This window comes from Vanellus vanellus, assembly GCF_965231255.1.
Source record: "Vanellus vanellus genome assembly, chromosome: 2".
Classification (NCBI taxonomy): Eukaryota; Metazoa; Chordata; class Aves; order Charadriiformes; family Charadriidae; genus Vanellus; species Vanellus vanellus.
In genome coordinates, this window is record NC_138906.1 from 66188368 (window position 1) to 66211713 (window position 23346).

Below are 23346 nucleotides of genomic sequence, written 5' to 3' on the forward strand. Positions count from 1 at the left end.
AGCTGGCAGCTCCCGCCCCCTGCGACCCGCCTCCGCCGGCGGAGGGGGGGCCGCTGCCTCGCTGCTGCCGGAGCCCGTTTAACCCCGTTAATGCAGAAATACTCACCCGGTGTGTTCCAGTACCGGCACGTTGATTGCGAGAGATGAGAGAGCTCAAGGGTACCTGTCCTAGTTTGAGCAACACAAGACTAGTTTCTCCTTCCGTAATTTTACTTTTCAGTAAGGCCTCATCTAATGCTTGGGAAAACTGCATTTTTAGAAGACTCTAGTGTCTGAATTTGTGAAAATACTTACTTTATAGCCAGCTATGGTATGTGGGTTTCAAGGTCTCAATGTTTTCAAGCTTGCCAGGTGCAGGGATGAGGAAGAGCAAGACCTGGGCACTTGACCCAAGCTGGCCAACAGGATTATTTCATACCATGAATGTCACATTCAGTATGAAGTTTGCTGAGGAGTTCTCTCTCTCCCTTGATGGCTGCCATCCCGAGAACTTCTTGCCCCAGTGCTGGACCCCTGAGGCCTTCCCTTCCTCCTGAAGGTGTAGCACTTGCAGTGTCCAACATTTGGTGTCCACTGCAGGGAGTGCACAGCTTCCTACCAATAGAATTGGCTGAGTATAATCCTTGTATATTTTATATTAGTATAAGGATTGATACTGGTACTTTAGTATTATTAATGTTAATTATTTAGTGTTGTTCTATTAAATCTGTTTACATTTCAACTCTTGTGTTTCCTTGTTTGTTCCGATTCCCCTTCCCAGGTGGGGAGGGGTCATTGGGTGATAGAATAATTGTCTAAATCACAATAAATTGTTGTGGGTTCTTCAAACCATAACTGTACTGAAGTGCGACTCCTGCCATGGGCTGGGCAGTGCAACTCCCACTGGCAGGGTTAGTCCTGGGTGTAGGGTGGATCAGAACGAAACACAGAAGATGGATATGCAGTTGTGATACAGCTGGGTCAAACATACCTGTATTTTTGCACAGCTCTCAAGCCACAACTAGCACAAGCTCAAGCATGAAGATGTTGCTGTGGGTTAATATATTTATAAAATCTTCCATAACCAGGAGATGCGTGGAGCTGTGCTCTCTGTTCAGTATCTCCTTGACCAAATCCAGTGGAGGCACAGGGAGTTGCTTAATATCCATAGAGTGGGTGGTAGCGGAGATTTGGAGGTTCGGGCTGTGGTAACCTCTGTTTCATCCTCCCACTGCCACCCGCACCAACCACCCCAGCACGGCTCCATGCCCCACTCGCAGGGGGAGATGCCCGTGGCCCTGGGCCAGCAGACAGGCAGCACAACCTGCCCACCCATTTGGGTGCACCTGGCTGCTCGGGCAGCAGGGACACCACCACAGGGCCACCCACCGTTTTGGTTGCCCTCTTGGCCATCGCCCAGGAGCTAGGCCCCAGCCCAGGCCCCCTCGCTTGGGGCTGGCTCTACAGTGGGTGCGATGGGGGCACACAGACCCCTGAGAGTACAATGTCCCCTCCCGGCCCCGGGAACGGCTGCCTGGCCCCAGCCCTGCCGCAGGGGGCTCTCCCAGGCCCCGCCGTGTCACTCCTGCGACGACGAACAGCAATGCCCCACGCCGTCTCGGCTACAGCTGCTTCCCTCCCCCACTTGGTATGGTCCAAGCTGTTCTTCCGCCCCACCCCGCCTGATTGCACACTTGGTATGGTCTAGCGGACTCCACCGCCTCTTCGGAGCGCCCTGCCCCGCCCACTGAGGGGAAACCCCGCCCCCTCCCCAGGGCGGAAGCGCGTTTCCCAGCGGCGTGCCCGTCCGTACGAACGTTATTACTTCACTTCCGCTTCCTCTCACGCCGTGGTTGCGTCGCCCCGTTTCGCCGAGAGAAGGACGCCCACGGGGTGCGGCGGGAACGGGACGGGACGGGACGGGACGGGACTGGACCGGGCAGGGCAGGGCAGGGCAGGGCAGGGCAGGGCAGGGCAGGGCAGGGCAGGAGGGGGCTCGGCCCTGACGCCCGGTGGCCGCCAGCGCCCCGGAAGGGCCTGGCGGGGTGGCGGCAGCGCCGCGCCACGGCAGACCGCGGCCGTGAAAGGCTGGCCTAGGCCTGCTGGGGGTGGGAGGACTGCCACCGCGGAGGGCTGGCGGCGCCGTGCGGAGGCAGGCTGGGCTGTCAGCTCCCGGGTGGTTGGTGTCGTCCCGCAGGCCCGTCACCCGCCCGTCAGGATGTCGTACATGTTGCCGCACTTGCACAATGGCTGGCAGGTGGACCAGGCCATCCTCTCGGAAGAGGACCGAGTCGTGGTCATCCGCTTTGGGCACGACTGGGACCCGACTTGTATGAAGATGGATGAAGTCTTATACAGTATTGCTGAGAAGGTAAGTTGGAGCCGTAACGTGAGGTGGTCGCTTTCTCTACTCAGTTTTTCAAATGCCTTATACGAAGCCTGAGGCAGGTTATAACTTGGTTTCTGGAGAGGTATTCTAGCTTTAGGAGGCAGCAAGAAAGCTGTTTGGTTTGCTTTCATGACTGTCTCCTGAAGTCATCGACTACCCTGATCTTCATAGTATTTAATGGGGTGAAAAAAGTATTCCAAGTTTTGAAATCAAAGTCGCTGCCTGTTAATAATTCATCATTTAATGAACCTCGGCATTCAAGCAGAAACAAGTGCTTGGTAGTAGGATTGCTGTGGCTCTAGGTAGTGCAGCACTGTCACTTTATAATGAGAATGTATAGTAGCTTCAGATTTCTATTTGAATAACTTGAAAAGTTACTTTCATTTTGACTCTTAAAAATGGTGAGATCCTAAAATGTACAGGATAGTGTTGATTAATCTATCAATTTTACTAATTCATGGAGGCAGATGGCATTCCATTGAGTTGCATGGGCTGAATTAAATTTTAGGAGCCAAACTCTGAAGCTGTTTTCAGGTGGAAACTGAATGCCTGCTGACATCTGGTGACTCACTTAAACATAAATATTGAAGAAAAATTAGACTGTTAACATATGTGGTCAGCTATAATTTCCCTTTTCATGTATTTGGTAAAGGTTTTGCATAGTGATAGATGTAGAAAACTGACATCTCTTCCTTAACTGAACCACATAAAAAATGAAACACAAAAATCTGAACCAGAAGTGGTAACTTGGGTAGGAAAAGGAGTCAGCTATCTTCATGTAAAATTGTATGCATAATGCATGACTTGGTATCGAGTTCTTCTTGTGGTGTACTCCTTTCTATTTTAATGTTATTTTTAAATAAATGAACTTCAGTCTCAAAATTCCTACAATGAAAGATCTATACCTAAAGCCAAACGTTAAGACATAATAGAATTATGTCTTAATAGAGTTGTGACATGGTTTAATTTAGTTGTTTTGTGTTTAACATGGTGGGAGTGTCTTATGCTCAGATACTGTTAGTATCAACTTTTGGCAAGATGCTTGGCAATTTGGCAGACATATTGGCAGTTAGGGGTGACTGGGGGAAGAAAGAACAATGTAACTTCTTATTTAAAAATCTCCCTCTGCAGAAATGGCAAATTAAAGGGGGAGATCCTTCCTCATCCTCTTGCTTACAAGCCATGTTTGGATCTCTGCTGTTTTAAAGAGTGAGTAAAAGTTCCAATTGTACAGGTGTTTATAATACAGAATAATACACAATGTTAACATGCTGTAATTGCATGCTACATTTGAAGAAAATGTAGCTGTATTTCACTTTTTACCATGGTGCCATATTCTTTCAGTCTGCAACGTATTTTGGGGTAACAATAATATTTATCTGTACTTTATAATAAGAAAAGAGGTTTTTTTCAGTTTGAATTCTTTAGGGGGAAAAGAAACTGGAACACTGTATGAAAGTACAAAGTGGATTATCTTCACTGAAATGTACTCCACTTGCAGTGAACCTTTCTTTTTTTCTCCTAGTGTTACATGAAAAAGAATCAAGGTTTCACTGAGTTTCAAAACAAATGGTAGTTGTAAGATGTTAGACTTCTTGCTTTGTCAGGGTTTCAACCAAACATCTAAGAACTGAGTTTCATAAAATTCCTCTAGAAAACGTTTTTTAAAAATATACCCCCTTTTTTTTTTTTTTTAAAGGAGGCTCACAGTTATAAAAACCCATCCCCTGAATTACAGGGCTTTGGCTGCTGAATTACTGTAATACCCCCTTTTCAAGAAATATTTTAAAGCCATGACTTATCTAGGACTGAATACTGTAAATAAGATAACCTCTTGTGAAACTAAGTTACTTTAACCAGTAGGTTGTATTGGGTTAATGTAGGTTTAGGGAGGATTGTCAAAATGTTTCACATTTATTTAATTGTAATTAGAAGTGTAAATAGCTGTGGCTTTTGCTCAAACATTAGTTGTGCCCCTGAAAAGTGAGAAAGGAAAAGATAGTGGAGGGTAGGGAAAGAGGGAGCCATAAAAAAAACATACTGGTATTATAGTTACTGGTGTTTGTAGTTAAAGTTGAGCAAAGCTAATCCATTTGCTCATGTCTGTAGTTTTCAAAATTGTTACCTGTAAGTATAACTCTCAGCAGTATGTCTTTCTCTTTTCCCCTCAAAATTTATCACCTAAACTTACAGCATAATTAGCAAAAAAAAAAAAAAGTCAAATATTGACAGTACTACAGACTTTCAAGTTTGTACTTACCGTGTTTGCAGCCCCTTTCAGTTCAGTAATGCAAGTCTGCTAGCTGCCTTCACCTGAAATGAATTGTTGCAAAAGCTAGTCTCAGTTCCTGTATTTTTTTTTCTGTGATTTCCGTGTCCATAAAGACATTTAAACATAAAAAAGCATTGTCTAGAAACTGGTTAGGAAGAAGAGAAATTGGAATCTTAGATCTTGTCTTAGATTTCCTTCCGTATTTGCTGTATGCACTTTCAGCCATAAGGTATAATGTGTGGCTATGAGGTTTGCTTCTTTAAGGGAGCTGGAATCTTAACAAGGAAAAAAAAAAAAAAAGGAAGAGTGTTACTTAGCCCTAACAGAAATTTAAAGAAACTTTGCAATTGCTGCCATTCTTCCTAGTCATTGATCATCTTGCTATGGCAATCTCATGTTGTAGGAATGCATTGATTTTTCTTTCAGAATGACATTGTTAAGAAAGTAAATCAGGAGGGAGAATTTTGGAGAACAAATGAGATTAGGAAAAATCATATGCCAGATTTACTTATACCTGTGTTTCCTGTTTACCAGCAAAGTGTGTGGTCTTGATCAAGATAAGATACAGGATGTGTATCGGATGTTAAGGGTCCTATAGATTCCTCTGCAATCTTGTCTTGAGCCATTTTGTTTAAAGATTTAGTAGTAGTCATCCAGCCAAGGAGATACAGTTCTGTGAAGTATTAAAATAGCCTGTAACTGAGGCTAGGCAATAATGTACTTTGTTTTTTGTATATGTGCGTTGAGTAATGTAGGCTAATCTGTGAAGTGACAGTAATTAAGAAAAAAACCAAACCCAACCAAAAATTGAAGCCCAACCAATGAAAGGAAGTCTGGTAAAATTTTGAATCTGTGCTACTTTTTGGCTTTTAGTCCCCTACTCCATCCTGTCCCCATGGACAGCAGCTATGATAGCTTGGTAACACAAAGTTTTGAATTGAAAGATGGATGAAGAAAGTCAGAGGGCCAGAAATAAATACATTCAAAAGTTAATATCTGTCTTGTTTTTCTGCTGAAAAGGTTGTTATCTTCAGGTGTTGAATAAACATGGAGCTGTCCAAAGGAGGTCTATTGCTAGAGGATTGTTTTGGTTTTGGGGTTGTTTTTCAGAAAGCAGCTGACTTACTGCCACAAATTTACTAAATTTTACTGTATGTTATGAGGTTAAGTACTTTCAGAATAAACTTGTGTTATTATGTCTTCAACTTCTAAAATATGACAACTTTTTGTGTATTGTCTGGACAGTAAAATTTTGGTTACATGAACAACTTCAGTACAGTCTCAATTGTTACAACTGCAACTATTTAGTGTGGTTTGCTTGCTATGAGTTGTATTTAATTCTTGTTCTGAGGTCTCCCTACTGTATCCCACTTAGAAGTCAGAAAGCAAACCTAGCGACCACTGCCTTCAAAAGATAGTGGAGCTTGTTCTATATAGGAATGTGGCTTTTGAACTGACAACTCTGTCTGGGGGATGGAGTCATGTACCAATGGATGGGGAGAGGTTAAGTTTTGGTTTGTCCCCACAGACTTACTCGCTCAAGTATAGATCACCTCCTGCATGCATACCAGCCTGAATCAAGAAATACTTCAATTGCTTTTAAAATGAAGCCTAAGCAAAAGCCTTGTGAATTATAGCTGGCTGCGTGTGAAGCCAGCTCAGATGCTGCTCTGTGCTGCTGTGAAGCTGGCTCTGTGCTGCTGTGTCTTGGCTCTGATATTTGTCTGTGACAGTAAGTGGTTCTTCAGGCCACTTCAGTTTTACAAAACTGGTCGATACCGTGCAGAGACGGTTGGGTAGTTCTGCAGGGCTTGTCTTGTGTTGAAATAAAATGCCTCTTGGTGACAACCCTGTCCAGTCTGGCGTGACCACTAAATGGTAGGTATTATGGCCACTGTGGTGCTTCTGCATCACCCTTTCCATATTTAGCCTCTTACCCATGTTTTTATCTAGTTCACTCTTACGCCTGAATCCCAACCTCCTGCTGCTACATATGTTGGAGTGTTACATGACAAGGCCCATGTCACAGGCAACCTTGGCAGCCAGTGTCCAAACACATCCTTATTCAATGCACTTGCAAGCTAAGTGGTTTTGGAGTGGTAATCTTGTCAGATTTGAAATTAGGAAAGCAAGGGGGAAAGAATAGAACAACTTCTAAAGTTCTGAAATCAAATTTGAGAGTCAGTATCTAGTTTTGAGGTAGGGTTTAGACTACATAAAAGTTTTTTAGCAGGTGACTGTCATTAGTTTCACTTCCGTAAAAGTAGATAGCTGTGCTTTTATTCCCATGTAGGAGAGAGGAAGATTCAGTTAATGTCTGAGATACTTGGATTACAGTGATAACTTGCATATATGCTGTGCAAAGGTGATTTGAATGATACAGTTCTTTTGAGTAACATATATGTAATAACTTATTTAAGACTTGAATAGTATATTGAGTTTCAAAAGATAATACATTCATTAACTCTGGTTCTCCTTTCTAAAATCTTAGGCTGTTGATGTTCATTGCTAGTGACAAGCATTTCTGGTTCTCCAACAGCTCAACTGAATTAAATGTATATAATGTAAAACTAAAAGTTCTGTTGTTCCAGTACTATGTGGAGTACACAGTTCATGGAAGTAGAGTTTTGGTTTAGCAGTGCTTTTGTAGTGGTCTTCTGGTGCGACGTATAATCTCAGATTAATCTTTCGGTGAACAAAGCAAGTCCTAAGAATGTTGTATTAATGCTTGGTTTAACATAAAATAATTTTCTAATATCCAAATTATATAATTGTTCAAAGATTATTTTTACTTTGTTGGAATTGCCAAATGTGTTGTAGAAACTTCCCCACACAGTGAAGCTGTGCTGCTGCTGCTAAAAATCTCAGTAGGATGGAAGAAGAAACAATGGGAGAAAATTAAAATGGCTATTCATGTTTTGTTTTTGTGTGGTGTTTTTTTTGTTTAGTTTTGTTTTTTTAAAAACAAACCAAAAAATACCCACAAACAACTATCTCTTACCACCTAAGGCTAACCAGGGAGAAACTTCAGTCAATTCTCAGCTAAATTGCTGACTCTGAACATCACATTAAGTTTCTTAGAAATCTTTTATATAAAATTGAAATGGACATGAATCATAGAATCATAGAATGGTTTAGGTTGGAAGGGACCTGAAAGATCATCAAGTTCCAACCCCTCTGCCATAGGCAGGGACACCTCCCACTAGACCAGGTTGCTCAAAGCCCCATCCAGACTGGCCTTGAACACCTCCAGGGATGGAGCTTCCACAGCTTTTCTGGGCAACCTCTTCCAGTGCCTCACCACCCTCAAAGTGAAAAATTTCTTCCTGCTATCTGATCTAAATCTGACTACTTTCAATTTGAAGCCATTCCCCCTTGTCCTATCACTACATGCCCTTGTAAAAAGTCCCTCTCTGGCTTTCTGGTAGGCGCCCTTCTGATACTGGTAGGCTGCTATAAGGTATCCCTGGAGCTTTCTCTTCTCCAGGCCGAACAAACCCAATATTCAGCCTGTCCCCATACGAGAGGTGCTCCAGCCCTCTGATCATCTCCGTGGCCCTCTTCTGGACCTGCTCCAGCAGGTCCATGTCCTTCTTATGTTGCAGGCTCCATAGCTGGATGCAGTACTCCAGGTGGGGTCTTACAAGAGCAGAGTAGAGGGGCAGAATCACGTCCCTTGACCTGCTGGCCACACTTCTTTTGATGCAGCCCAGGATACGGTTTGCGTTGTGGGCTGTGATTGCACATTGCTGGCTCATGTTGAGCTTCTCGTCAATTAGCACCCCCAGGTCCTTCTCCTCAGGGCTCCTCTCAATCCATTCTCTGCTAAGGCTGTATTTTTGCACAGGATCGCCCTGACCCAGATGTAAGACCTTGCACTTGGCCTTGTTGAACTTCATGAGGTTGCTGTGGGTCCACCTCTCCAGCCTGTCCAGGTCACTCTGGATGGCATCCCTCCCCTCCATTATGCCTGCCTCACCACACAGCTTGATGTCATCGGCAAATTTGCTGACCGTGCACTCGATCCCACTGTACATGTTGTCAACAAAGACGTTGAACCCCACTTATCCCAGTACTGACCCCTGAGGAACACCACTTGTCACTGGTCTCTACTTGGACATCGAGCTGTTGACCACAACTCTTTGAGTGCAACCATCCAGCCAGTTTTTTATCCACTGAGTGGTTCATCTGTTGAATCCATGTCTCTCCATGAATGATCACTTCAGAGGGTATTAGAATTTGATATTATGATTAATTTGGGATTTTTTATCAGATTGACAGAATCTAGGATTATAACTGGCTTCAGAAAAAGCACAGTAAAAACTATTTAAATGCTGTTTTACTCCAGAAGAGGTTTTAGTTTCTTTGCTACTAATACCTATTTACATATTTGATGTGTGATTATTTTTTTATAATTTAGAAATTGTCTTGAAGCAGAAGTCCATCAAAATTTATTTACTGTGTGCTTCTGTATTTTGTAGACAAACATCTCCATACTTCTCAATTAAAGTGCCTGCTAGGATGTTTTAAGTATAGGGTATACTGTATATAATATTTTTCTGGTACAGTCTAATCCTGTTTTGTGGACTAAAATAAAACATCTTTACATCAAGCAGAAATCATACTCATTGTAGCATTTCTAGATGTTTGTTAGCAAAATTAATGTGGGAAATACTGTGACAAACAGTAAGTTTGTTATAAATCTTAGACCACATGTGTTACCTCAGGCAGGTAATTTTGCATAGTCAGATGGGAAGGACTGAAATTGTATTTGTATGTAAGGGATGGGGGGGTGGCGTCAAAGGTTGTGTGTTCATGGTATAATGCATGAGTATTAGATTATATACGTTAAAGGTTTGTGTAATTTAGATGCCTACTGACTTACATTTTAATGCATGTATTAATTTCTACTGTACATGTATGAGCTAAGTTTAGAAACTAAACCTTCCCCTAATTCCACTTAGGGGTAAATATGCTACATCTAGGAAACAAAAATGTGACAAGATTTTCTTTCAGGAATGAAGACATTAAAGGGAAGGGATTATCGCGCGTTTAACTTATTAACTCTGCAAAATCAAAGCCTATTTTACCGGAATTGCCCAGAAAATAGCTTCTCATCAAGGTCTCTCTTAAATTTTTAAGCTCATGTTTTACCTTTACAACTCTCAAAAAAAGCTACCAGTTTTGATTATTAAATTATCAGCTTTATTTTCCTTTGGCTAGCTTTGTTAAACAAATTAGATGTTTTGGAGGTGAAAAGATGCTTGGAGGCAGGCATCAGGGTGTTTTAGGTCATTAATTTTCTGAAGTCTATAAGCAGCTGACAACAGAGGCAAAATGTGTCATCTTGGCTTGCACAAAGCAGTTACTCTACTTGTGAAGAGCTGTGCATGTCACTGTTAGGTCTCAGTTGTATATAAAGGGCATTTGTTTCCCTGGATGTTGATTTAGCATAGTATCTTTCCAGTTGATACTGGGTGTGAAATTAGCATCTTGGCTATATTTAAAAATCTTTTCTATGTTAATTGGTCATTGTAGTTAAAAATAATGGCAAGAGTGCTTACTGTGATTTTATGATTTAGTATTTTGGAAAATAAATGTTGCAGTAATGAAAGCTTATGTCTCTTAATCAGTGATACAAATAATCAAAGGTTTGGTAGTATATATTGCTTTTATATTTCCTGTTTTCTTCTGTTTAGGTAAAAAACTTTGCTGTTATTTATCTTGTGGATATCACTGAAGTACCAGACTTCAACAAGATGTACGAGTTGTACGATCCCTGTACTGTCATGTTTTTCTTCAGGTACATGATGGTTCTAGAACGTAACTCCGTTAAATTTTTTGTGTGTCAAATACAGTGTCTCAGTAGATAATTTCTAAATGCATATCAGCATACGATGCTTATATTTTCATTGCTCTACAAAAAACTAAACTGATTAAATAGGAAAAAGGCTTGGTTTCCAGTTAGCCTAGTAACAGTATTTTGATAATAGAATACAAGTTAGTGATAGTGAAAACTGTTTATATTGTCCATTGTTTATAGTTTTAAATCTGAAACTCCCTGTATAGAATACAGCAGTGATATGGCAGTCAAGCTTGTCAAACTTGCTTTAAAGATATACCCAAAGTATTAAGTTTTTTTAGAGCTAAGGTGTCTACATTGATGAGATAAAATGTACTAGTGACAAGCATGGAATTCTCTGGTGTTAGACAGTAGTGGGAAAGAAATATAAACAATGAGGAATATGCTGAAGGATAATTGCACTGAGTAGCAATCTTGGGGGCATGTTTGCAGTCTTTGTTCTAGCTTTACAAAAAGGCAGTAAAATGTCAACTTGAGTGACAGGAGTGGATACTCTTTCTTTGAGGCTTATTTTGCAAGCCCGTTCATGTTATGAGGGCTTCTTTTGAATCTTACAAAGCGTTCTTACGGGGGATATAAAGTTTCTTTCTGAATTATAATACCATATTAACCTGTCTGTTTTTTTCTCTCCCTTTAAAGGAACAAACACATCATGATTGATTTAGGTACAGGTAATAACAACAAGATCAACTGGGCAATGGAAGATAAGCAAGAGATGATTGACATTATAGAAACTGTTTATAGAGGAGCCCGCAAAGGTCGAGGTTTGGTGGTATCACCAAAAGATTATTCCACTAAATACAGATACTGACATTTCTTTGGGGCTGCCTTTTTCTTAACCCTACATCCACTTAAATTTATTCTTGTGTTTGTGTGTACATATATATATTAAAAGAAAAAAACTACAAATCCTTCAACTTTGAGCATGTATTGAATTATTTAAAAGGTTTGAATTCCATTTGGAAAAGTAAAAGACATGAAGCCTGGAACTGTCTGACTGCAGTAATACTGTAGATGAATTTTGGGTTGTTTTTTTATTTTTTAAAGACTTTGTTGTCCTTCTGGTATGATGTATTTTTGTATGCAAAAAGCCTGTTTGCAGAAAAACATTTCAACTGGTTTTGTTTGCTTTTGTTACACAAATATGTGGGAAAATTATGCTGTAGCTTTTTTAAAATAATAAAATGAGTTTCACTTATTTACCTTAATTTTCTTTAGCTAATTAAATTTGAGAATGAAAACCAATGTAAGTGGATGCAAAGTCATAATGTTGAAGATGAAGGCTATCACTTCTGTTGGGATTTCCTTGCATAGTATCTTGGGCTTCTGCATCTGCTAAAAAAGGGAAGAAAAACACTAATGTGCATTTAGTAATATTTAGCAGAACTCAGAGAAAATAACTTCTATGACTTCCCCTCTCTCCCCCCAGCTTAACTGACTTGTGGTGATGGACTTCTTTTTCATGTTGATTATGCATACAGTAGTCAGTTTGAGGTACTTAGTAGATTATGCAGTGCCAAAGGGTAATTGCAGTTCTGGAGCTGGCTGCATAGTCCACAGTTGAAGAAAAGATGAGCTGGGCTTTCTTTCATTTGACCTCCAATTTGTCTAATGGTATACTAACATGTCTCTATCCTCATGAGACTTGGATTGGATTCCACTGTGGCATGGCTTTTGAAGTTCCCATTTGCATTTCTGACAACTTTAGTTCTGCAGTAATGGAGCCAGTGTTGAGGAGGGGGCTTTGGTTTTGGGTTTTTTTTGTTGCTGTTGTTTGTTTGTTTTAAATGATTTAAAAATATGCATATTTACAGGATAAATCAAAAACAAGCCAGACTATGCAGAAAGGAGATACCTGTACTTTTGGTCCAGTTTTTCACAAGACAAAGTGGAATATGCTTTTTCACCATCTGTGTGTTTAGAGGATTTATAATGAGTCAAGGAAGTAAAATTAATCTGGTTTACAGTGGCTATTAATTATGGAATCATTGATGTTGGAAGGGACTACCAACCTCCCAAAATAGGTTCCACTTGATCAGGTTTCCCAGGACTGTCCAGTGTTGAGCATCTCTAAGGATGGTGATTCCTCTGACTTTCTGGAAAGCCTGTTCTGCTCCTTGAGCACCTTGGTAGTTGAAAAAAGTGTTCCCTGCATCTAGCTGGAATTTCTTGTGTTCCAGCTTGTGTCTACTAATGCTCTCGTGTAAAACGCATCCAACAACTAACTATTCCCCATGCTCAACCATGGGATAGTTGTGGCCAGAAAGCAAACCATAGCCTTTTCTTAAGGCGGAATGAACTAACATTCTCTCAAATCGGTACATGTTTTGTACTCCACCATACCTTGGTGGCTGTTTCGCTGCCTCGTAACAATGTATTTCTTGAACTGGGGAGCCCCAAAATTCACACAGTATTCTAGGTGTGGTCTCACAGGAGTTGAATAGAAGGGAATGTCCTGGTGGCTCTTCTTGTGCTGATACTGACCAGTATGTGGCTGCAGCCTTTGTTGCCTGCAGGCCACCCTGCTGACTCACTTTCAACTTGTCCACCAGACTCGACTCCTTTCCTGCAAAGCTGCATGCCAGCCAGGCCCTCACAGCTGCACTGCAGCATAAGCTTGCCCTGTCCTAGAGGCCAGGCTTGGCACTTGTCTTGGAACTTCATGAGGTTCATTATGGCCCATTTCTCCAGCATGCCCTTTAGCATAGCAACCTCTCCCCCCAGTTTGACATTGCTTGCAAATCATCTAGAATGATTTCTTGACCCTAATGGAGAATCTACAAGAGATAAGTATTAACACCTGCCAAGGCTTTAAAAAAGCATATTTATCTTTCATTAGCTAAGGTATTCTATTTACCTGATAATGCTTCCATTTGTGAATTAGTTGTAAAGAGGTTCCCATTGAGTTTTAAACAAAATCTTTCCTGCCAAAAATGCCAATGTTTTGGTGTACAAAAACCTTAAAGTTAGTGCAGGTGACCTGTTTTTTTTGACTCTGCCATGTGGTGTTCAGGACGTGTTTGGTAACTAGAATTCCTGTCTACCTCAAAATCTGTAGGCTCTTCCATCAAAGTGGCTAATGTTAAAGAACTGAAATTGGCACAGTATGCATACCAGGATGGTGTTATCTGTCCAGGTGTGCACAGGTTTGCAGGGGCTTGTGGCAAGAATAACGACTGAACAGCTGTGATCTCTGCAAATACTGCCATTTCTTCTAGTGCAAAACAGTCTGTTCATTGTACCTATGAAGTTTTGCAAAGGCCCCTTTGTAATAACATCAAATAAGATAAGGTGCGTTTTGTAATGTAAAACATTTAAAGGAGCATCAAAAGGGCACATGCAAATGGAAAAGTTTTGACGTAGAAGGATCTTGTTATAAAAAGGCAATGAAGAAATATGAAAATTTTAATATTTAAATTAAGTACATTTTCATACATTGAAAAAGTTTGTGACTGGATAAGTTTATGATGTAAGATACATTTTCTGTCCAAAATAGTGGTTTTGCCTTCCCTGAAACTAATAGTTCTTTCCCAATTACAGGAAATACGGTCTCCCATTTAGATGAATAAACCCAGCTTTCGAGTTTTTTCTTTTTTCCTGGGGCAATAGTTTAAAAGAAAAATAAATTAGAGATTCTATTGTGACACGATGCAAGTGTGTTTGTTTTCACTGATGCTTTTTTGTGAGTAGTGACGCTGACTGTAAACTCCCTGATTCAGCGTGGTGCTGTTCTCCCTTTATCTTTCTTGCTCACATCCTCATTTCAGTGCTGAAAAGAAACAGTGAATAAGTAGGTTAGTGGTTTAATTATTCATTAATGTGATTCAGCATAAAAATAGGAATATCTCTGTACAGTTAAATACATCTTCATGGATTGTCTTTCTATATTTTTGAAAATTATTGCATAGCTTATCATGCAACTGGCATCAGAATGAATAAATGACTAAATTACTTCAATATATTTACAGACGTTCCTCTCTTTCACTGGGTAAGTAGTCTCTAAATGTCAAAAATAATTGGTGTGTCTCACTTTGAATCAGGAAAGCATGTAACAACAGGAAGAAGGCACCAACGAACACGGAAGCAATGCTGTCTTGTAAATATTAAGAATACTGACTAAGGCATCTATCGGGGCAGCAGGGTGGCATTTTCAACAGATAGCAATATAAAAACTAGCATGCGATCTTGAACTGTAGCATGATTTTATATTGCAGAGTGTTTGACAATAATACTGAAGTTATCTTTGCTCCTTCCATCCCCCATCTTACTACTGCAAGAACAAACAACTGCTGTGTTCCGGGTGAAGGTATTTAAGAGGTATGCTCTGAGCCGTGTTGGGATGTTGAAGCAGGTTTAAAAGCAGATGTATGTAAATGTATAGCAGCGAGAATCCTCAGTCAGTTAGGTTAGCATACTTGAGATACAGGAATGGTGGGGAGGGGTGCTTTAAGGCACACACATTTTATTAAATGTACAGCCTCACTTTACGTATTTGGGACTAGTTTGTACTACCAAACTAGTGGCACTTGGAACAGATGCATCAAACTACAGTTTTTCTTTCAAAAAAGTGGTAGTGTTCTTTAGCTCTTGGCAAAAAGTTGTCCAAGGTAATTTTAAGTATTTTTTTTTAAAAATACCAGTGTATTTTAAAATCCAGGTAAATGCAGGTGTGATAAATATGTAAACAGTATTTTCATGCTAGGTGCTGCCCATAGTTCAAAACTAAGTGGAAATATATAAAATAGAGTAAAACTCAATTAATTTTCTTTACTCTCAACTCTTCATCGGTGTTTTCTATCCCAGCCTCTTTCATCAGGTCAGCAACATGCTTCTCGAGGTCATCAATGCGCTCACCCATTTCTTCCAGTAAAAAGTTAAAGATAACTTTATACATAAGAACTGTATAATTTCATATGGCTTTTTTCTTCTGTGAGAAGAAATGAGCAGCTTTCTTCCAGATGTCTCAACCTCTTACGTTCAACACTAATGCAAGACAAAGCATGCACAAGGCTGTATTATTACGAGACAAGCCTACTTTCTTTTGCAACAGAGAAGCACTCAGATTCTAAGTATTTTCAAATACCTTCCTGCATGCCCATGAGTGAACTGGAGTATTTTCTGTGTAAGAGATTGTTTTATTTCTGAGGAGCTATTTTAGGTGATACCATGGAGTCACCTACACAATCAGAATGAGTGCTGCCAAAACATTCTTCTCTTACACTAGAGCAGCCACTTCCTGAAGGGTCGAGTTTCAGAAAAAATGGAAAATGTCATGAATTCACAATTTCAGAAAGCAGAGGTGGTTTCTGTAAGTGCATGTAATGAGAAAGCTTAGAGCCCTTTCAGGCTTTAATTTCTCTTTTTGAGGGCTCACCTTCCCACGCTTAGGGGTCCAAACAGTTATAAAAACACCACCACACAGCAATATGCTGATTTAGGTGGCATTTTTTAAGATGGTTGCTTTTTTTAATGTACCTTCTGAATCTTTACGCGTAATTTTTTGCTTATTTTACTTGAAAGCAAGAATTGTCACACAGAGACTAGCTCACAGGGAGTTGATACTACTTTTAGTAAAGCCTTTTTTAGGATTTTCGTCTTCGTAAAGAGAAAAAGAAGCGGCTTAGGGGACAATTCAGCTGTCTCTACAGCAGAGGTGTTTAGTGACGTCAATCGTAATATCGTAACGTGATGTTTAGGAAAAAAGCGCATGGTCTTAAAAAGCACAGCGGGGGGGGGGGGGAGCACACCAAGCCCGGTGCGACAGGGGAACCCCAGCCGCGGCAGCACGAAACCTCTGCCGCGGAGGTAGCAACCCGGCTTCAAAAGAGGATATTTCTCAGCGTTATCTTTTCGGTCAGAGCCTGAAAATTTTCCTGCAGGTCATGCAGCAGATTTTCGGCCTGGGGGAAAAAAAAAAAACAAAACAGAGAGAAAGCAGGAGCCCCGGGCGGCGGCGGCGCGCGGAGGGCAGCTACAACCCGGCGAGCCGCGGCAGCCGGGCCAGACCGGGGCGCAGGAACCGGCCCGCCGCCGCGCCTCCTCCCGCCCCTCTCCGCCGCCTTTCGGCCCTTCTCCGGCCGGCAGTACCGCGGCACCACCCGGTACCGGTCAAGGCGCTCGCCCCGGCGGAGCCCCGCAGCAAGGGTGGCCCCCACACCCGGACCCCGCTCCCCGCCGCCGGTTTCCCCGCCGGAGCCCGCCCCGCGCTCACCAGTTGCGAGAGGTCCCCGGTGCCCGGCGGGTCGGCGGCCGCCATCGCCTCCGCCTGCCAGCCGCGGACCGCCGCCCGCCTCCCCGGCCGCGGTGGGGCGGGCAGGTGAGCGCCGCGCCCCGCCCCGCCCCGCCCCGCCCCGCCCCGCCCGTCCGCCCGCTGGGCCGGTGCCGGGGCTGGGGCTGGGGCTGGGGCGGGGGCCGGCTGCTCCGGTCCGCGCCGCCGCCGGGCGAAGCGGCGGGGCAGGCGGGGAGGCACCGCGCTCTGAAGGCAGTGGGTGAATTGTTAAATACCATCCGGCGGCGGTATTCCTTTATTTTCCAAAGAAATCGTAATTCTGCGGGGCAATAACCGCGTAAGGATGCTGAGGTTTGATCTTCAGAGAGGCCTTACGGTTTCACAGGACAGAAGTGACACGTTAAATGAAGAAAAATGCTTGTCTACCAACAAGGCCCAAGTTTGGGGTTTGGTTTGGTTTCTTTTTCTTTTTTTTTTTTTTTTTTTAAGGTTTGTTTCCTTTTGCCACGTAAGTAGTTTTGTAATATGGAGTGGCAAAAATACCATGCTTGTTGAAGTTCTTTCATCAGAATGTCTAAAGAGACAAGACCAAAGGAATCAGCAAGAATTGGGTGGTGCCTCTTACAGTCACTGTAGCGTGTAGGTCATCCCTGCGGTTTTCAGCTTTGTAGCATAAAAAGCTCCTGGTACAGAGGAGGTGTATTTTGTGTGCAGATGTCCTGGGTGCTGTAACTGTTGCCTGATATAAATGAAGAGGTTTTCAATTTACTGTGCCTATATGGTTAGGAGTATATCACTGTTGGGCAATAGCTTTCCTCAGTCTATTACTTTATAGATATGCCAAACACCTAACAGTGCCTTCACCCACAAGTTTCTCTCCTGAGTTACTAGTGACCTTAAATGCTGGAAAGATTATCTCTTGTAAACCTACCACTTAGAATCTTTCTTAATAAACTTAATTGTTTTCCTTTTTGACCTTCCCCGACTCATTTGGGAAGGTGTGTTAATCTCTGTGGTGAGATTCTGGCATCAAAGCAAACCTCCACGTTGCTGCCTGCTTCCCATAGTTGTGGCTTCTCCTCTGCACATCCTTACCTTCCAACTCTTGCAGATTCTCCTCTTCGTCTTTCTCATTGTAGGGAGAAAAATCAAGCAAGTTTTGCAGTTAATGCTGTAGAAATCTTCTAGATAAAACAATTTGAACAATATGCCTATAGATATGCTTTGCATTTGTACGTAGCCACTAGCTGCAACCACATAGCTTTTTTGTTCTGTTGCATAAATAATAAGAAACAATTGTTACTTTTTACCTATTTATTTGTGGCTAATCAATCTCCTTTCCCTTAGGGCTAGATAGTAGAGCTGTAATATTTTTGCATTTGTGCTCCTGATAACAGCCATAGTCATCCTGGTTTTCCCTCCTGCCAGAACAGCTACATAAGCTTCCCTCTTAGGCAGCAGTATTTTCCCCTGGAGGCAGTCAAAGTGGCTCTGTCTACTTGTGTCCCGATATCTTGAACAAAGTCATAGCGTCCTATTTGCAGTGGTAAATAAATAGCTGGAAATGTGGAGGAGCAAGCATTATACAGCCAACGAGTTTGCAAGAATTGGACTAAATCTTTGTAGTGCCGCATTTTAGCAATGGCTAGGTTAGAGTTCAACTGAAAGCAAGCATGACTTGGTAAAGGCTTTTGTAAATAGCTCCCCTTGTTTGCGAGGCAGGTCACTGGGGTCAGGGCAAAAAAACCCCATGGTATCCAGCCAGCACAGCAATGGAGGAAGGGCAATTAAAAGTGTGGAGAAGGAAGGAAATATTTCACCATGCATTTCCCCCTCCAAAAGTTTGGTTCTTTTACTTTGTGGCCTCCACAGCTAATGTGAATGGCCCTCCTAGTTCAAATCTTGAGCTGAATTAGGCCAATAGTCCACAGCTGAGTTTATGGAGTAAAAATAGAAGTGTCTGTAAAGCCAAAAATGGTCGTGGAAAAGTTCCAAAGTTTGGAAAACCTAAGAATAGAAGAGAAAAACCACAAAACCAAAAAAAAAAACTTTGATAAACAATAAATTTATTTAAACTAGAACTGGCACTTTCGCTTTGCCCTGCTGTCTTCTATTCTCTCCCTCCTCAGAGGGCTCAGTTTTTCATAGTTGAGCTGTTATATTCATTTCCAGGGTCTGAAATCTGGGAATGTAAGATGAGCCATATTTTAAAAGCAGTAATCCGTCTTCCTGGTTTGGGGTAAAACAGGACCAATTTTGTTTAGTAACTTTGCTTCTTAGCTGGGCCTCTTCTAACTACTGCAATTAACAGCATATTGCGCAGACAATGTTCACTCTCTCAGAGCGATAAGACCAATGTTTATAGCTGATGCCCAGGCATGGTATGCAGAGGGGCGCTTGCTTATACTTATTGCTATAACAGCCAAGGCCAACCAACTTTGTTATTTGCCCTGTTGGAGGGTCGGAAGCGGAAAAGCGTAGAGGGGTCCCACCTGCGGGGAGGAGCGGGCAGGACAGGTGACCCAAAACTGACCAACAGGGGATTCCATCCCATCTGCATCACGCTCAGTATAAAAGCTGAGAGATCAAAGGGTCAGCTCTCTTCCTTCAATGGCCGACGTCTGAGGAGGACTCTGTTCGTCTGCCTGTGATCCCGATCCTGAATCCAGATCTGGAATCCAGTTCCTGTCCGTCACTGAGTCCAGCCTGGGACTGCCCCAGTGCCAGCCGGTGTTGTGACTGTCATCCTGGGAGCTTGATACGGTTTTGTATATATCTCATTATTTCTTTTTTATTTTATTATTAATATTTCATTAAAGTAGTTTAGTTCCTTCTAAACTTATAAGTCTCTTTTTCCTCTTCTGCCTCTCTCTTTGAAGAGGGGTAGAGGGGAGCATCTGTCGGTCCCATCTGGGGTCCCCCAGGTCCCCAGTAGCTAATTTGGCCTAAACCACAACATCCATGATCGGCGTGTATCCATGGGCTAAGGGAAGCTGAGCAAAAATATTTTTTGGTTTTGTTTTCTTGTGTTGCTGGTTTCAAAAGCAGAGATTTAGCTGAGAACCAGTAAACAACTGGTGTCTGGCTACTGGTGCTCATAAGAGTATTTACTGCAATAAGTAAAGAATACTTCATTTACTAAAAGGGTACCAAGAAGTTCATGGTGGCAGTGAATACAAAACCAGGTCTTGAAGGGGCTAGAGAGAGGAACAAAAGAGAAGATTTTACAGTAGAAATTCATTTTCCATGCCAAAATATGCTCTGTGCTACTTTCTTTTGGTAAGAAGCTTAGACTTTAGTCACTTTCAGTTTAACTATGTCCTCTTGGTATGAAGCATATGAAGTAAAAATAAAAAATAGGGTGACCTAGACACTGGGGAGCCATCTGCTTCCATCCTATTTCAGAATTGCAAGCCTGTGCTGTGAACCCTTAACATTGTACTTTTATGCTCAAATGGTGTGTTTCTCTTGCTCTTTCCTAGGGAAATTCCAATCCCTCCAATGCTGGAAAGAGAAGTCAGGGTAGCAGGATAGGAAATAATTATCATCCTAAGCTTCAAGTTCAATGCCACTACCACACGATGCCATGCTGTACTTTCGTTGTTTGGATGTTACACAAAGTCCCTTCCCTCTCCTCTTTGCTGACAAATGAGATTTTATATACCAGGGGTCAGGAATCCTCCGGTCACATACTCCAAGCATGTCTGGCTCAGGGCCGCTTTGGAATGGAGGTGAGGACAGAGAGAGGGCATCTCGAAAAAAAGCCTAATATTACATGTGTGGTAATAAAGAAAACAGGAGATTTACTCCTGGAAGGAGACAAGCAGGTGAATATTCTTGTGCCACCATGGCAGCTTCTCTGGCTGTAGATCAGAATGCAAAATGCAAATCACGCTGCAAATTTTTGGGTTTGTTTTTTTTTTTTTTCCTTCCTGGCAGAGGCATGGTCAATTGTAAAAGTTTTCTCTGAAGAGAAAAGAGCTAGATACAAGCTAGTTCTTGCACTACAGTCACAGTGGTGATTTGCTACCAAATTGTGGGGTTGGGTTTTTGAGTCATGCTGTACTTGGCGTTTCCCTCTATCTTAGGAAGCTTCTCTTGCTTCACTTTGCAGCTTCACTTTGCAATTGTTTAGAGGGATACAATGTGCAGAAAAAGCTTCTGGCTTTGCTAGGTCATCAGCTTTTATATGCTGAAATCCTAAATGGTGCTGATGTTTCTTGCAAGCAAACTATTAACATTTACCTGTTTCTTTTGACTCAGCATAGTGTAGTTGACAGAAAGCTTGTTCCACTGGAATACTTACCGGTGAAGACATCACTTTTCTTTCATCTGGTAACATCAATAGAAGTAACAAGTTGCCGTTATTTAAAAGCATGGAAAGATGTGATGAGTGAAATGCAAATGCTTCAGGCATGGGGAAAAGGCATTCGGGTCAGTGGTGTCTGACAACTGTAGTGCTTCTTTGAAAGAAGTGTCTTTGAGGTGAATATTAAAAGCTTCAGTGTTTGTTTGTGGTTCAAATTTCAGGCTCTGTATCTTTGAAGAGAAAAGTGTTATTCCAGTGGTGGGGAAACTTGATCCCTGATGGAGGTGCTCTGCCTTCAGTGAAAGTGTTGCTTTTTGGGACTGCTGCTCACAAATCCCTTTATTGTGAAACTTGTTCAGTCAGTCCCTTTCCGCAAGTTTCTCCAGAAAGAAAACCAACAGGGTTAAGGATATTCTTTATATCCTTATACACACAGTTCCTTGTGTGTACTATGGGCATCATGTATCGCGACATAGCTGTAACAGAAAAAAGGGTACAGTTTTCCCTGTAAGTGTTCTTCACTGGGGATAAATGTCGGAGCAGCAGAAAGCCCACTGCAGATGCTTCGACTACAGAGGCTGGCATGGTGGCACCCTTTGGCTGTCTGAAAAGCTGTGTGCAATTTGTCGCTCTGTGAAATGACCCATCTAGCTGCCGTTGACTGAATTATTATGTGGCGATCCAGAAATCTCTATCTATGTTTCCCAGGCATGGCTGGTAAGAGATGCTACTCCACACGCTGCTTTCTGCTCCAGCCTTGTTCCTACTCTCTTTGGACAATGAGGGTGGAGGAGCATTCATTGAGCAGTTGCATTCCTGAAAGGCTGCAGGAGAGAGTTGGAGGTGTTTCTCCTGAGTGGAAAAGGGCGCAGGGTCTGTTTCTCCAGTCTCGTGGCCCACTGGTGGCATGCCTGACACCGGATCTGGAGGCTGCGTTCAAATCACCCTGCAGTCTTACTCCTTAGTCTGGGTGTCAAATGTACACAGTGGAGCTTTCTTGAAGAAAATGCAGTGTGTAACAGATAAGGCTCTGCCAGCCTCCACTGTGAGGGTGAGAGGAGGCAGCTTCTGTGGCACAAGGATGGTGATCCGACCCTGCGTGTTCAGATCCCACAGCCTTCTGTGGCTCTCTTCAAGGTACCTCATGGTCCAAAGCAGAATGTGTGTTTTGTACACAGAGATTAAACGAGCCCTGGGGGGGGGGGAGTGTGCTGGAAAGTGTATTTTTCTACACAATTTGATAAAAAAGCCTGTGCTGGAGAGGCTAGAAGTTGGGTGAAGGAGGGAATGGTTCATTTGAAGACATGCTATTTGCTTTTCCAGAAGCTGTAAAGAACTGTAGCTAAAGTTTCCTGTGAGCAAACTGCAGCTATGTTCATGCTTAGACACCTTCCTTGTAGCTTCAAGGATAGTTTATCCCAGAGAAGACAACTGGAGTGTTTTCCTGGTACAGGCAGTTTAAATTTACCTTGAATTAGTGGAAAGCACTTACTACGGTCGCAGAAAACATGGGGTGGATTTGGGCAAACATGGGGAATAACACTGGGGAACACCAGGTGTAGGATAAACAATATGTGTTCTAACAGTGCAAGGTTTGAATCAGTGAGCAATGGCAGTAATATAAAAACTCAGGGGTGTGGAAATCTGATTCTTTGGCTATTTTTGTTGAGAGAAAAAAGCTCGCACTTCCTTGTCTGAAACAAAGATCCTTTGCAAATGTGCTTTTAAGACTAAAACCTGTACTGACAGCGGCCCGTCTGCTTCACTTGCTTTCTTCTGTGAGGCATTTGAGGCAGAGGGGGGTGCTAAGAGTATGACAGGCATCTTATGCAGCTTGGCTGCTGCAGGAGGCCCTCCCACCCCTACTCTCTTTACTGCTCCATGTGGCTTTTGCCAGCAGGAGTCTTGTGGGTGCGTATTCCAAGCACGCCTGGCAAAAGGCGTCTGAAATGACAAGGACGTAGAGGGACAAGAGAGTGCTGAGGGACACTGCCAGCATAGGCTGATACAAATGTCACCTGGACAGAAGAGTGCTGGAAGCTTGGGTGTCCACAGCTGGGGGACAATGGGCAGTGGCATGGCCTCATGGCGCAATGGCAGCGTGTCTGACTCCTGATCAGAAGGTTGTGTTCAAATCACACTGGGGTCAGGGGGGGCCACCCTAAGTCTGCTCTCACTTTTGGCGCTGGCTGGATGGCTCAGAGGATGCAAGAGGATGTTGAGCTTCTGTCTGGGATTAATGTTGTATTATTCAAAGAGGACCTATAACTGCAGCTCCTTGGGGTTTCAGGAAAATCAGACTGCC

At 42.6% G+C, this 23346-nt stretch overlaps 2 protein-coding genes across 3 annotated transcripts; one reads left to right on the plus strand and one right to left on the minus strand.

The window, feature by feature from the left end:
* Positions 1-1825: 1825 nt before the first annotated feature.
* Positions 1826-11701, plus strand: TXNL4A (thioredoxin like 4A). 2 transcript variants are annotated; one of them, XM_082479150.1, is made up of 4 exons: positions 1826-1872; positions 2177-2350; positions 10340-10443; positions 11143-11701. In XM_082479150.1, the coding sequence occupies exons 2-4, from the start codon at positions 2198-2200 to the stop codon at positions 11312-11314; spliced, it is 429 nt and encodes a 142-aa protein (XP_082335276.1). In that variant the 5' UTR covers positions 1826-1872; positions 2177-2197; the 3' UTR covers positions 11315-11701. The 2 variants fall into 2 exon arrangements, with proteins under 2 accessions (XP_082335276.1, XP_082335277.1); XM_082479151.1 differs by lacking the exons at positions 1826-1872; positions 2177-2350 and adding an exon at positions 3508-3577.
* Positions 11702-13898: 2197 nt separating this feature from the next.
* Positions 13899-16759, minus strand: HSBP1L1 (heat shock factor binding protein 1 like 1; the record flags this gene model as incomplete). The annotated part of the gene is made up of 4 exons (XM_082499176.1): positions 13899-14272; positions 15275-15369; positions 16337-16403; positions 16661-16759. The coding sequence occupies 4 exons, from the start codon at positions 16757-16759 to the stop codon at positions 14267-14269; spliced, it is 267 nt and encodes an 88-aa protein (XP_082355302.1). The 3' UTR covers positions 13899-14266.
* Positions 16760-23346: the final 6587 nt, after the last annotated feature.

Coding starts and splice junctions, on each gene's coding strand:
- TXNL4A (XM_082479150.1), top strand. CDS start 2,198: ATGTCGTACATGTTGCCGCACTTGCACAATGGCTGGCAGGTGGACCAG. Junction 2,351..10,339: donor TATACAGTATTGCTGAGAAG/GTAAGTTGGAGC, acceptor TCTTCTGTTTAG/GTAAAAAACTTTGCTGTTAT. Junction 10,444..11,142: donor ACTGTCATGTTTTTCTTCAG/GTACATGATGGT, acceptor CTCCCTTTAAAG/GAACAAACACATCATGATTG.